Source organism: Muntiacus reevesi, chromosome 22, assembly GCF_963930625.1.
Source record: "Muntiacus reevesi chromosome 22, mMunRee1.1, whole genome shotgun sequence".
NCBI classification, from domain to species: Eukaryota; Metazoa; Chordata; class Mammalia; order Artiodactyla; family Cervidae; genus Muntiacus; species Muntiacus reevesi.
In genome coordinates, this window is record NC_089270.1 from 2,210,663 (window position 1) to 2,225,124 (window position 14,462).

Sequence of the window (14,462 nt, forward strand, 5' to 3'; positions counted from 1 at the left end):
CGCAGTGGTGCAGAGCTGGGGTGGCGTCTGGTCCCCGGAGTGTGGTTGTCCTCTCCGCCTCCTGCAGCTCCTGCTGACCCCCGCCTGCCCTGGGTTCCACCTGAGGCCTGGAGATCTTCCCACAGATCCCTTCCTGCTTGAGTGACCAGAGTCAGCTTCTGCCACGTGCCACCAGCGACTCTGGCTGCCACGGCTGAGGGAACTGTCTGAGTCTGCTTAGGCAGCTATGACAGAAATACTGTAGACTGTCAGGCTGAAACAACAGATGCGGTTCTCAACAGTTGCTGAGGCCGGAAGTCAGAGATCAGGGTGCCAGCCTGGTTGGGGTCTGGGGTGGGGGCCCTCTTCCGGGCGCGCAGATAGCTGCCTCTGGCTGTTTCCTCAGGGTGGGTGGGGAGAAATATCACGTCTTCTCACGAGGATGCTAATCCAGTCCTGGGGACTCCACCCTCACGACCTTATCACCCCCCAAAGTCCCTGCTTCTTCGTTCCATCCCCTTGGGGCTGGGCTTCAACATGAATTTGGGGGGTGGGGACCCAAGCATTTGGTCCACAGCAGGAGCTTAGGAAAGAGAGGCCAGGACTCCCCCCCAGGTCCGAAGCGGGAGACAGGCCGGTGGTCCCGCCTCTAGGTCGCCGGCGTGGAGGGGGGCGGCGGGCAGCCTTCTCTCCCCACAGCAGCCCGTGTTTCCTGGGGCCCGTGCGGGAGCAGGTGCAGCTGCTGGGCGTGGCAGGAGCCTGGGTCAGGGCCAGCGCTGCGGAATGCTGCAGGGCGCTGCCCCTCCCCGCGGGGACGAGCACGTGCCCAGCGCCCGGGGCGGCGGAGGTGCTGGTGGCCACAGCCCCCCAGCTCCGCCGCCTGGCTCCCTGCCGGCTGTCCTGGGCCACGGACTGGGGGCCTGGGGAGAGTGGGCAGCTGCCCTGCAGAGGCGGTGCCCCTGGAGGAGGGGAGAGCGAGGCGCCTCCTGGGTCTGGGGTGATCCTGCTCCGCATCACACCCTGGGCACGCATTCCTGGGACATTCGAACCGAGCTCATCACCACCCCCCAGGGCCCTGCCTTCTCAGATTCCCAGGGACAACGGGGATGGGGGTGTCCAGAGAGGACAGACTTGGCCCTCTCTGTGCCCAGCATGGTTGTTGCTGAGCTGGGACCCCAGCCCAGGGGTCTGCCCACCCCCATGGCCCCCATGCCCTGCTCGGGGCTCAGCCAACGGGGGTCAGTCCTGGAGGTGCCCACGGTTCTTAGTGTTAGATCTTCCCCCGTGAGAGGCAAGACCTGGATGGGATAACAACACGCACCCGCGTTCCTGCCCCTGCGGATTTCAGGGTAACAGGACACTGCAGAGCCTGCCTCCCTCCTGCCAGCCAGAACCTCAGCCTCCTTAGGGTGGGACCCCGGATGGGGTGCACGGCTTCTCTTTGCTTTTCAGGGTGCCGCCCCATCTCTGCCGTTGGCCACGGGGCCTCGTCGATGCTCCTAAAGGCGTGAGTGTCGGAGGTTGTCTCAGAAATGGGGGCTGACGTCTGAGATGTGGACCCACCTGGGTTCCCAAAGAACCTGGGCAGCTGAGCTGGGGCTGTGGGTCAGCCCCAGGGTGGGTGGGAAGACGGAAACCCGAGGCTCAGAGCTCCCCCGCTGCAATGGGGGCTCTCTCAGGGGCCTTTACGGAGCAGCCTGGAGGGACGGGCCTCCCCAGCCTAGCAGCCAGTGGCGGGGTGTGCAGGTCCGGGAGCAGACTCAGAGCCTGGGGTACTGTGGCCCCTTAGCCCCGTGGCAGCAATCCGCACCGGGTTGCCTGCTGCCGGGGACAGGAATGAACGCCCCTCCTCTATTCCCCTGCCCATGGGGAAGGCGTCGCCTGGGGTTGGAGGGGAGCAGGGAGCAGGCAGGAGAGCTGGGTAGGGGAGTGAGGCAACGGCCTGGCCAGAGCCGACGTGGTCAGTGTGTGGTCCGTGGTGTCCGGTGACAGCTCAGGGTGGTGGGAGGGGCAGGTGCGTGAGGGTGAAGCCAGCCCAGAGGAAGGCGCACTTGAAAACCGGACCCACCCGGGCCGCCCGGGATGCCTCTTCCGGTGGTCGTTTCCTCTGCTTTCGGAAGGGGGGCCTCCTCCCCCGCCCACCCTACTGGGGTGAGCAGCGTCGGAGCCCCAGGGTCCGGGCCTCGGCCGGGCGCGCAGCCCCGGAGGGCAGGGCGCTCAGGTGGCCCCAGGTGCCGCGGGGGGCGCATCGCCCAGGCGGGGCGCGGGTGGGGCAGGACCGGCGGGCTGGCACCTCGGCCCCGCCCGCCGCGCGCGCCGCCCCGCCCGCCGCCCCGCCGGCCGGCGCACGGCGCTCCCGGAGCTATTTTGAAAGTGACCCTGGGCTGGGCGGCCCGCGGGGCGGCGGGGAGAGGCGCGGCGGGGCGCGGGAACCATGACAGAAGATGACCGAGGCGGCGCTGGTGGAGGGCCAGGTCAAGCTGCGGGACGGCAAGAAGGTCGGGGCGCGCGGCGGGCGCGGGGCGGGGCGGGCGCGGGCGGCGGCTCACGCTCCCTCTGTCCCCGCAGTGGAAGACTAGGTGGCTGGTGCTGCGCAAGCCGTCGCCGGTGGCAGGTGAGCGGGCTCGGGGCGCCGGCGCGGGGTCGGGGGGCGCGCGCGCGCGCGATCGGCCGCCGGCGGCCTCCTGCGTACGCCCGGCAGGCCCAGAGAGGCGGCCAGCTCGCCCGAAATAGCCGGCGGCGGGCGCCCCGGGGCGAGGGCTGTAACCGGAGAGCGCCCCGGCGTCGGCCTGCGGGGACCCTCCCGGTGCCCCGACTCGGCCCGCAGCCCCGACTCGGCCCGGAGCCCTGTCGTGGCTTCAGACCCCAGGCCCCTTGGCCGACGCCCCTTGGCAGGAGGGCTGACCCGACCTCAGAGGGACTTGCTGGGGTTATGGGGTGCCGTGGAGACCCGAGGGCTGGAAGGGCAGGAGCCCGTTCTGCTCCCCTCCCCCATCGCTCCGCAGGGAGCACCCCAGAAAGTCCCGGCCCAGTGAGGACTGGGCTGTGTCACTGACCCCAAATCCAGACGGGTGTCAGGGCCGGGCTAACCCCAGGCGGCCCCTCCACCTTGAGGCCGGACTGCCCAGGTGGGAAAAGAGAAACGGGAAAGCGGCGTCCTCTGGGGGTGTGTCCTGGGAGCCCCCCAGTCCCAGCGCCCCACCAGGGCCAGCGCGCCCCCCGAGAGGAGGCCGGCCGGGCACGCGGAGCTGGGCATCTCCAGCCACGGTCCCCAGTGAGCAGCAGCGTCCTGGAAGCTCTGAGCCGGGTGGCTGCAGCTGTTCCCGGAGACAGGTGCCCTGGAGCCGGCCCAGGCCCCCGGGGGTCTGTGTGGGCTGCTGGGGGTGTGTGTGCACGCTGCCTCACACGTGTGAGGCTGTCGGTCTTCCGGCATGCCTAGGGGTGTCTGGCAGTTTCCAGGGAGCTCCCCTCCTCCATCCGGAGGCCGAGCCGGCTCTGGGAGCCGCACGGTTGTGGGGCAAGGGCCTGTGTTTGGCCTCGGACACAGTCTCCTCCTGCCTGGACCTCAGCGTCCCCACCAAGGGGGCCTGAGCTCTGCACCCCCTTCACACAGCTGACCGATCTTGCGGGCCCAGCCCCGTGCCTGTTGCTGGGGGGCCCTCGTCCCGGGGAGCTCAGGGAGGCCTGGTAGGGCTAGGGGCCGGGAGGCAGTGGGGTCCCCGCACCAGCCAGGCTGCGGGTGGCTGAGGTAGGGCGCAGGCCGTGTTGACGGGGGAGGCAGGGGCCGGCCGGGGCCCGGGGCGGGGGCTGCTTGCGGGGAGGCTGATGAGCCAGGGCCTGTGCTGGCCTCTGGGGAAGGTGGCCCACCCGAGGGCAGCCCTGGGCGGGCCTCGTCCCTCTTGCTGGGGCAGGTGGTGACGGGCAGCCCTTGGTGGTGGTATCGTGTCCATATCCGAGAGAGCTGGGTGAAGGCTGCGCCCTGGCCGGCCCCAGCGGATGCACCTGTGGACTGGGGCCCTCTGGCACTGGCTCCTCCCCACTGCAGACTTCCGGTCTGTAAGCGGACTTGTGGTCGTGAAGCCTTTCCTGGGTCCTCCCACGCGCAGACCTGCGGGAGGGGAGCATGCCACGGGCCTCAGGGCAGGGAAGAGCCGCCTCTCCAGGGCGTTAGGGCAGTGCGGCTGGAGGGGACGTCCCCGGAGAAGAGGGTCAGGTGCTCCAGGCAGGACCTGGCCCGGGGACTGGGCGGGAGAGGACTGGGCTGGGGGAGGGTCCACATGGCCCCTCTGGGTTGCTGTCCGCCCTGAGCCCTGTGCCCCATGTCCTGGTCCCCAGAGTCTTGGGACCCCCACTGTGGCCCCGGATCCGGTCTGAGGATCCGTCCCCCGACCCCCGTCCCTCCTCCCTGGCCCTTAGCCAATGAGCCGGCCCCTCTCTGGCTCACTAGGGGCCTGGCTGTGACGGGTGCAGCTGCCTGGTCCTCCTTATCCAGAAGACCGGCTCCCTCGGGTGGACCTGGGTGGGGGGCAGGCCTTTGCATGCGGAGGTCTCACCGCTGAGACTCCCCAGATCCCGGCTGCAGTAGAGGGGAGCCTGGGAAAGGGAGGAAGGGCCGCCCTGCCTGCTCTTCGTGAAGACCCCAGGGCTCTTGCTTTTAGAAATTGTTTCCCTCCCAGGAGGGCCCGTGGACAGCAGTAGAAAGGGTGTTGGAGGCTCTGGGCAGGCGGGGGGCACAGAGGGCCCCCTCCACTTGGTCTCTTCTCTGCTGTTTGCACTTTGTCTTAGCCAGGACCACTTACACTCGTAATAAAGTTTAGGTAATCAGAGGGAGGAGAACTACTATGGAAACAGCGGACGGTCTTTACAGAAGCTTCAGTGAGGACTGCCCCCGGGGGTCCCCACCTCTGTCCTGGCAAGCAGCCAGGGCAGCTCCCTGGTACCGGCCCCCTGGTATCATCGCTCCCCGGGTACCGGCTCCGACGGCTCTGCTGCAGGGACTCCTGTGTGTGCTGCCGGGGCTGCGTTATTCTGCCCAGAAAAGCCGGCAGGAGGGACCTTGAGTCCTGGATCTGGCAGGGCCTTGCAGGCAGCGGGGCTGAGACCTGGTGACCCAAGGGCTCTGGCCCTGGGTGAGTGGGTGTGGTCTCCTGACTCCGCCCCCCGTGTGCTCCGCCCCTCGGCCCGGTGGGAGTTCACCGGGCTGTCCTGGGGAGGGCTGGTCCAGTGCTCCCCCTGCCGACTACGCTGCGTCCTGGTGCTGAGTTCCTGGAGGGCAGGGACCCTGACTCAGCCTCACAGGTGATGCTGGGGCTGGGGCCTGCCAGGGGACGCAGCCTGGGAGCCCAGCCTCTCTCAGCAACACCTGGGTCCTGCAGACATGCCCAGGAACGGGGCCCTTGGGCCACGTGCCCCATAAGCCCGCTGAGCCTCCGTCCCACCAGCCTCCGCCCCACCCCATGCAGTGGCAGCTCTGCTGAGGCGGGCACATTCCAAGACAGGTGGGGCTCCCAGGTGGTGGCGTCCAGGAGGGCCCTGCTCCGGTCCCACCTTCTGGCCTGGGATCGGTCGTGTCCCCTGGGAATGGGTGTCCCATCTCAGTCCTGGGGTTGGGCCGGCCCCCAAGCACGGGCTGAGGGTGGTGACCAGCCCTCTGGTCCCCGTGGACCCTCGACACGGAGGGCCAGGCTTCCTGCAGCCCCTGATTCCAACCAGGAGCAGAGAACCTGGGGTCAGGTCTGGCTTCTGCTCTGACCAACTGAGTGATAAGAATGAGTCCTCACTGGGCTTGCAAGGTGGACCCTGCAGAGGGTGGACGGGCAGCGGGTTTGCAGGGAGCCTGGGGCCCTGACCGCTCCTGCTGCCACCTGTGTGCTGAGCCCGTGAAGCCCCCTGGCGCCCCGTGAAGCCCCCTGGCGCCCCGTGAAGCCCTCTGGCGCCCCGTGAAGCCCCCTGGCACCCTGCACACACACACACGGTGGGTGCACATCCCCCCTGAATTGGATCAGCAGCAGGCCTGGGCCTGTGTGTCAGGAGGCCTGTAGGTCAGGCAGCCTGGGGCCCTGGCAGGTGGGCCTGGTCAGCAGCCCCCAGCCCCAGCCCTCGGGTGGCCCCTAGGGCCGTTGCCCAGCAGCTCTGTGGAAGCCACAGCCCAAGGTCACTGTGACCGGCGAGGACTGAGCCCCACAGCGCTGCTCTGGCTGTGTCCCCGTGGGTGGGCGTCCGCCTCGTCTCCCCTGCCAGTTCCGTCCTCCCTGCCAGCCCCCCGCCCCCACGAGGCCCGGAGGCCCGCAGCTTCCCGGCTGCCCTCCCAGGCGCTCAGCCCCGGGCCGTAAACGCCTCCGAGTGCCCATGACTCTCGTGGTTATTTTTACATCTTCAGGCGCCCGTGTCCAGCTGCCTGCGTGCAGGCCGCCTGGTGTCCCTTGGGCCTCTTGGGCTCATGTGTCTGTGACAGAAACTCCACCCCGCCTTGCTGCCCCCTCATCTCCCCAGGTACCAGCCCGCCCCCCATCCAGAATCATCCTCTTCTTTCCTTTCCCTCAGGCCCTGCCTCTGCCCACCAAGGGGTCTCGTGAGCTGGCTGGCCTCTGGCAGGGGGAAGGCCCTGCCCACTGTTACTGCGGTTACTGCAGAGCCTGGGCCCCCTTTCCTCTGCCCAGCCTAGGCCAGCAGCTCCCCTGGCCGGGAAGTTGCAGGGTCAGGAGCTTTGCTGTTTCCCTGTGTCCATTTTCCGCAGGCAGCCAGCCTGGGCCCTGTTTGATGACATCTCTCAGGCCCCCGTGAGCTGGGATGAGGCCTCAGTCTGGCTCAGCAGGCCCACCTGGCTGGACCCCACTTACGTCTCAGACGGCTCTTCCCCACCCCCCAAGCTGGCCTCCGGGCTTCTGCACTGGCTGTTCCCTCTGGCACAGTGCTGTTCCCTGCGTGCTGCCGGGCTGGTGTCCCTCCCTCCTCGGGAGTCTGCGTCCCGTCTGGGAGGTCCCATGAACAGCTGCTGTGGTCACGTGCCCGCTCCGGGCCCCTGAACAGCACGTCCTCAGGGTTTGCTTTTTTGCCCACCTTTTCCACGTTCAGACCATCCCCCCTCTTGGGTTTCAGCTCCACAGAAGTCAGGCCGTGTCCCCAGGTGCCTGGGCGACTCATGAGCAGAGTGAACCGGGCTTAGTGCTGCGGGGGGAGGCCGCCAGGCGGGGGGGACAGAAAAGGAGGTGGGGTGGGCTCCGAGGGGCCCCAATGGGGGTCTTTCAGCGGCCCTTTCGGCGAGCGGGGCCACTGGGCACTTGCCGTTTCTGCACCAGGAACCTGCCCCCTGCCCCTGGCCAGGCTCAGGGCAGGCGGGTGTAGGAGGGCAGGGTGAGCATGCGTGGTCCACAGGCAGACCCTCCCCCGAGTTTTGTGGTGATGGGACGGTGCCCAGCTCCAGGCCGAGGTCCCGGCTGGCTGGCCGGTGGCTGAGGGCCTCTGCGTGCCTGGCCAAGGCTGTGTTAGTGCCTCGACTCCGCGGAGTTCTCCTTTGAAAGTAGAGGCTCTGTGAGCTGAGAGGGGTCTCTGGTCACGGCGTGGGGCTTGAACCAGTCAGGCGGTCCCCACCGCGGTGCCCATGGAGAGTGTGTGTGCATGTGTACGTGCAAGCGAGCGGGTGTGCGTGTCCCCACATGCATGTGGGCACGCAGGCACGCGTGACCGGAGGTGTGGCTGTGTGTGTGTCTGTGCGTGGACCACCTCGTTTCATCTTCCCACTTTGCTTCCGGCCCCTCTCTGCCTCCCTTCAGCACGACCACCCCGGTCCGCTCCACCCCCTGCCCCAGCTGCCCCTTCCAGCCCGCCCTCCAGGCCCCGCGGGCGCCTTCAGCTCCATGGCCCGGTGGCTCCAGGTGGCTCCAGGCCCGGTGGCCGCCTGGCTGTGGCCGGCTGCTGTGAGCAGGATCCTCGGGCCCATGAGGCCTGGCGTGGATACAAGGGGGCGCCCCGGGTGCAGGGCGGGAAGGCTGGCGGCGCTCCCTCGCTGGTGACTGGGAGACCTCGCCGAGGGGCCAGCCTCGCTCGTGTGAGGGGTGCGGCCCTGGGTGCTCGTGGCGGGGGGCCCCGGCCGGGCTGGGCAGCTGGTGCAGGCCCCTGCGGCCTCCATGTGCTGTGTCCAGGGCCAGCGGGCTGCTGCCCCCTGGAGGCTCGGGCGCGCTCATCTGGGTGCAGAGCCCCTCTGAGGCCCGTGTTGCCTCAGGTCCCAGACCTGAGAATTTCTGTTTCCCCGGCGCCTGTTCCTTCAACAGCTTTTTCACCAAGCAGCACTCTATATAGGATGGGTTTTAAAATTAGGATCCCTTTATGGCCAAAGTGATGGGAGGGGAGGGGGCGGGGCAGCTGCCCGTCCCGGGGCCCCTCCTGGCCCCACACTTGCTGCCCCTCCCCTGGGCCGCATCTTGCCCCAGCTCGTGGGAGTCCATGGCGGGGTCCGGGATGACTCCTCCGGCCGTCACCATCACCAGGCTGTGACTGCGGGCGGCTTCCACCGGGCAGAAGGTGGGGGCTTGGCACACAGCGTGTCCCCCCTCTGCCGCCGTTTATGCTCATACTTAAAAATGAGACCAGTGACCCGCCTGGTGTCTCAGCTTCCTGGGGCTGCGGTAACGAAGTGTCTCTAACCAAGGGGCTGGAAACGAGAGAGGTGTGCTCTCTCCCCGTCCTGGAGCCTGGAAGCCCACAGTCAAGGTGTGGGCAGGGCCACGTGCTTCTGCGAAGGCGCTGGGGCGCGCTGCACGCCTGCTCGGGCTCCCGGGCTCACAGGCTCCTGGGCTCACAGGCTACCGGGCTCACAGGCTCCTGGGCTCACAGGCTCCCGGGCTCACGAGCACGTGGCTCCGTGGCGTGTCTTCTTGTGGCCTCTCCTCTCTGTGTCGCTGTGTCTCCTCCCATCTCTTACGAGGACACTCAGCTTTAGATTTGGGGCCCCCTTGGACAATCCCTTGAGATCCTTAACCTGGCCACATCTGCACAGAACTTTTCTCCAAGCGAGGCCACATCTGCAGGTTCTGGGGGTCAGGACGTGGACACGTCTTTTTGAGGGGGTCCCCATTTACCCCACTGCAGACAGGTGAGGGCACGAGTCGATTCTCATATCTCTGTAAGGAGTGGGCTGTGAGCTGATTTCAGACAGAGCCAGGATCCAGGAAGACTGGACAGGCTGGGGGAAAGGGTCTCAGGGACAGATGTTGGCTCTGGCACGCACGTCCCCAGACCAGCCTTGCAAGGGCAGGCGTCTTCCCTCCGTGACAGCAGGGGGCATCAGGGAGCTGTGGGGCAGCCCAGGGGCCCTTGTAGCAAGCTGGACCCCAGACCACGAATCGGCAAACTGGGGCCTGAGCCAAATCCGGCCCGTCTCTTGCTTCTGTGATGAAGTTTGGTTGGAACACAGCCATAACCGTGAGTGTGGTCTGGCTGCTTTCGCAGTTAAGGAGCTGTGCCGGGGACCTCCCGGCTGGTCAAGTGGCTAAGACTCCACGCTCCCAATCCGGGGGGTGTGGGTTCGATCCCTGATCAGGGAACTAGCTCCCATAGGCCGCAATGAAAGATCCTGCAGATCCTGTCTGCCACTTCGAAGACTGAAAACCCCCAGGGCTGCAGTTAAGACCCGGCACAACGAAATAAATAAATAACGATCAGAAAGAACTGTGACAGAGACTGCGTGGCCCACGCACTGGAATGTAGTCACTGTCTGTCTCCTCACAGGGAAGTTTACGGACCCTGCTCTTGGCTACATCATTGGGAGCATAACTCCTAAAACAAAGGAGGTGACCGTCTTGCCCTGCCTTTGTTGGTCAGGCCACGACCGCAGCAAACAGTCTTCCCTGGGATTGAAGGGACTCACGCTCGTCTGTGCTGGGTGACGGGACTGTCAGAGCAGAAGAGGACTGCCTTTGCGAGCTCGCCTTCCAGGGTGGGGAGCGGGGAGATGGGAGACGGGACAGCCAGCCGCACGGCGACACCAGCGGGAGAGGCCGGCCTTGCCAGCGGGGAGGAGCGGCAGGAGGTGCTTGGCGTGTCTGGGGAGCAGCCTGGTGTGGGTGGCGGGGCAGTGTGCACGCGGGGCTCCCATCCGTGGCCGCCCCGGTGTCCACACGCCCGGCTCCCGTCCACGGCCGCCCCAGTGTCCGAATGCTGGGCTCCCGTCCGTGGCCACCCTGGTGTCCACACACCCGGCTCCTGTCCACGGCCGCCCCAGTATCCGAATGCTGGGCTCCAGTCCATGGTCGCCCTGGTGTCCGCACACCTGGCTCCTGTCCAAGGCCGCCCGGGTGTCCGAATGCTGGGCTCCCACCCACGGCTGTCCCAGTATCCAAATGCTGGGCTCCCATCCTTGGTCGTCCTGGTGTCCGCACGCCCCGCTCCCGTCCATGGCTGTCCCAGTGTCCAAATGCTGGGCTCCCGTCCGTGGCCACCCTGGTGTCCACACGACCAGTTCCTGTCCACGGCCGCCCCAGTATCCGAATGCTGGACTCCAGTCCATGGTCGCCCTGGTGTCCACACACCTGGCTCCTGTCCAAGGCCGCCTGGGTGTCCGAGTGCTGGGCTCCCATCCGTGGGCACCCTGGTGTCTGCACGCCCGCCTCCTGTCCGTGGCCGCCCTGGGGTCTGCACGCCAGGTTCCCATCCGTGGCCGCCCGGTGGCCTCCCTTTGTCCACATGCTTCTTTGCTGGGAGTCTCTCTGTGCTCACAGCCTCCCCAGGCTTTCTCCTCTTGAGCCTCTGGTGACACTTGGGGGACATTTCCATAACAACACGTGCCCTTTCTGCCTCTGGAGTGACTGATTTCTCTCTGGGCCAGGCCACGCGTTCCCAAGGGCACTGTGCTCCAGAGAGAGCAAGCAGAACCCTCGGGCGGCCGCTGGGTGTGCGTAGGTTCTGGGGTTCTGTGTGTCCCCTGAGAATGAAAACAGTCTTGTTTTTTTTTTTTCTGACATAAGCATTTCAAACACTAGGAACAGGGTCAAATAGGGAGCGAAGCCCCCATCAGAGGCCTTGGAGATCTGTAAATAGTTTGTTGGAGCCAGCCTCCCTGTGGCTATGTTCCCCTCTGACCGAGCGGTGTGTGTGCGTCCAGGACACGCCGTCGGCCCCCTGGCTTCGCGGTGCTGGGGTTGACGGCGGGCAGGCAGGAGGCGTCACCCTTGCTGTCCGTCTGCTGGCCGAGCTGAGTGTGGAGTCAAGCTCCGGGGTCTGGGTGTTCCTTGGGCCTGCAGGGTGACTTTCCAGTGCTGGGCGGGGGCGGGGAAGTGCTCCATCCCGAGGGGTCCTTCAGTGCCCGCCCCCGACCCTCTCCTGCCCTGAGGAGGGGGCCTGTTCACCGAGCTCGGGGCCGCCTTGCACTCTAGGGTCTCGGCGTTCGCATCAGGCCCGGGACCCCCCACGCTCAGCAGAACCTGGGTGGTGGCCGGCGGGGCGCACCTGCATTCAGGAGGGCCGCAGGGGCGCTGACCCAGGGCCGCTGACCCAGGGCCGCTCACCAGGGCCACGCAGAGGCTCGGCAGCATATTTGCGTTTGGAACGGTGTCCCCCCAGGGCTGGTGCAGGGTGCAGGGCCCGGCTGGGGGCCCCGGGCCAGGTGGGCGGGCCCCCGCCAGGGAGTGTCCTGAGCCCACTTCTGCCCGCATGGCCCGTGGCCGGGGTGCCTGGGGCTTGCTGGGGGCCGGCCGTGCCTGGAGCCCGGGTCTCTGGGGCGTGTGTGTGTGGGGGTGCCGGGCACCTGGGGTCCTGGCCGCACTGACCACCCGCCCTGTGCCCCCTGCAGACTGCCTGCTGATGCTGGCCTACAAAGACAAGTCAGAGCGCGCCAAGGGGCTTCGGGAGCGTAGCAGCCTGACGCTGGAGGACATCTGCGGGCTGGAGCCCGGCCTGCCCTACGAGGGCCTGGCCCACACGCTGGCCATCGTCTGCCTGTCGCAGGCCGTCATGCTGGGCTTCGACAGCCGCGAGGCTATGTGCGCCTGGGACGCCCGGATCCGCTACGCGCTGGGCGAGGGTGAGTGCGCCTGGGGTCCGCGGGGACGGCCTCTGCCTGCCCTCAGGGGTCCCCGGGGGTCTCACTGGTGGGCTGCAGGGGCCGGGACAGGACTCCCCGTGCCTGCTGAGCGCCCTCTGGTCGGCTGTGACTGGGGCGATGGTGGGGTCATGGGGGAGATGCCTCTCGAGCTCCCGAACTTGACCACATTCACGTGAACTGGGGTCTTTAGCCCGAGCGGGTGGTCGCCCGAGCCTGGAGCCCCGGGGAGGAGGAGCCAGGCCCCTGAGCCCCACAAGGGGGGGGGGCGCGGGGTGCAGGACGGGGTGCTCTCGGGAGAAGGGGAAGACCCAGCGCCCACCCGACTGACCTAGCAGAGGCGGGCCAGCCCCCAGCTGAGTCATCAGTACGCACGGTCGGCATCTTTCATCAAAGCGCAGCTAGCTCACGTGTTGCGTCAGCTTCAGGCAGACGGCGGGCTGGCTCAGTTGTCCGTGTGTGTGGTGGGCACATGCGTATGTGTTCACTTTCAGATTCTTGTGCGTTACAGGTTATCGCAAGACAGTGAGTATAGCTCCCCGTGCTGGTACAGTAGGGCCTTGTCGTTTACCTAACGTATATATAGCAGTGTGTACGTTTTAATCCCAAAGCCCTGATTTATCTCAAAAGCCATGATGTTTTAACACAATATTTAAGAGTTAAAATTAAAGAGTTAAAAGCTCGAAGCCCACGATGAACAGAAATGTCAAAATCTAAAGCAAAGCTGGTCTGTGAGCCGTCTTTAAACTTTCCCGTCCACACCTACCCTGATGCCACAGCTGGCCTGGGCTTTATTTAAGCTGTTTCACTCACCATGGACTTTTTGCGCTGATTTTTGTTGTTTAAGTCATCGTTAAAATATCACTGATCTTGGCCCCTGAGTAAGGAGTCTCACTCACCTCAGCCCAGTCGAGCTAGGGGGCAGCGGCTCGTCCCTCCTCCGGGAGACCCCAGACCAGGCATCTAGGGAGGGGGATGTGTGGAGGGCCCAGTGAGGGGGCGCGGGGGCAGGAGGGAAGAGCCTCTTCCAGAAAGTTCTCCCATTGGGGTTCAGCCAGTTCAGCCTGGCTTAGGGCGTGACTCCTCTTCTGCTGGGGCGGGGCGGGGTGGGCAGGGGTCTGGCCCGGCATCTTAACAGACATCACCAGGATGCGGTGACGGGTCGCTGACCCCCGGCCCCCTGGGGCCAGGCTGTGAGGATTCTCGCCCAGGGGCCCCTGCCCACCGCGGGGGCTCCGGTGGGCTCAGGAGGGAGGAGGAGGCAGGGCTGGGGCTGGCCCCTCGGCTTCGGGGTGGACACGGGGGCGGTGGGCACAGTCTGGGAGGCCGCCATCCGCTCCTGGGCCTGGCTGCTCTGGGATGCACCCCTCTTCCAAAGTCCTTCCGAGGTTGTTGGGGGGCCCTGTGAAGAGCGAAGAGCTCACCACCGCCCTCCTGAGGGGCTTCAGGGGCAAAGGGCTGAGCCCGAGGCGGCGAGGAGGTCTCGGGGAGCTCGTTGCCGTGCTCAGCGCCAGGGAGATCCTCTCACTGGAGCGGGGAGGGCCTGGGGCTTCCTGTGTGTCCCTGCGGCCGGGCTGGGAGTCTCCAGGAGGGACCGGAGGCTGGGCCTCCTCGGCCTCAGGGTCCCCATCTTTGGAATGGGACCACAGCAGCTGCGCTGGGTGGGGTTTCTCAGAGGAGGCGCCTGAGGACTCGGACTTGCCAGCCGTGGCCCACGTGCTTCTCCCGGATCTCGCTGGGGCCGGTCCAGGCTCGTTAGGGTGGGAGGTGGGGGGGCACTCAGGGCGGGCCCCTGAGGACGGGACAGGGCGGGGCCATGGCACCGGGTGGCCCTGCCCCCGGGAGCTGACACCCGGGCTGCCGCTTCCTGGCCGCCGTCCGCTCCCAGCAACACCCTGTCCCCCCGCCCCGCCCCAGTGCACAGGTTCCCCGTGATCGTGGCTCCGGGCACCAAGCTGGAGAGCGGCCCCGCCACCCTGCACCTCTGCAACGACATCCTCGTGGTGGCCAGGGACGTCCCCCCGGCCGTGGCGGGGCAGTGGAAGCTGTCGGACCTCCGGCGTTACGGGGCCGTGCCCAACGGGTTCATCTTTGAAGGCGGGACCAGGTGTGGATTCTGTAAGTACGTGGGCCGCGGGCTTGCTGGCCGGGCCGCGACCCAGAGCCGGCCCTCCCACTTGCAGTGGCCTCTCTGGGGCCTGCAGCAGCCTGAGGTCTCAAAGGGCCGGCGGTTACCCCCAGCCCGGATTCTGGGCTTCCGGCCGGAGGCAGGGGCTTGGGGGCTCCGAGCAGGGACCGTCCCGCATGAAGTTGGTGCAGGGCTGCCTGGGGGAGGTTCAGGGCCCAGTCACAGGGCATCAGAGCCGCTCAGCTGGGAAAAAAAGAGAATAGACGTGTCCACTGAGGATATGCTGAGCGGACACTTCGGCTCCCTGGGCCCTGAGCCCCC

The 14,462-nt window shown here is 66.9% G+C and overlaps 1 protein-coding gene across 5 annotated transcripts in view; it reads left to right on the forward strand.

The window, feature by feature from the left end:
* The first annotated feature begins 2,022 nt into the window (after positions 1-2,022).
* The window catches only part of DOK7 (docking protein 7), a 34,201-nt gene continuing 21,761 nt past the window's right edge, over positions 2,023-14,462 (forward strand). For 2 of the 5 annotated variants that reach the window (XM_065914565.1, XM_065914569.1), the window contains exons 1-4: positions 2,037-2,130; positions 2,548-2,593; positions 11,765-11,995; positions 13,931-14,131. In XM_065914565.1, the coding sequence (XP_065770637.1) occupies positions 2,062-2,130; positions 2,548-2,593; positions 11,765-11,995; positions 13,931-14,131 (547 nt within the window). In that variant the 5' untranslated portion in view covers positions 2,037-2,061. Of the gene's footprint in view, positions 2,131-2,310; positions 2,478-2,547; positions 2,594-11,764; positions 11,996-13,930; positions 14,132-14,462 lie in introns of those variants that run through there. The other 3 variants (XM_065914566.1, XM_065914567.1, XM_065914568.1) reach the window with 3 other exon arrangements.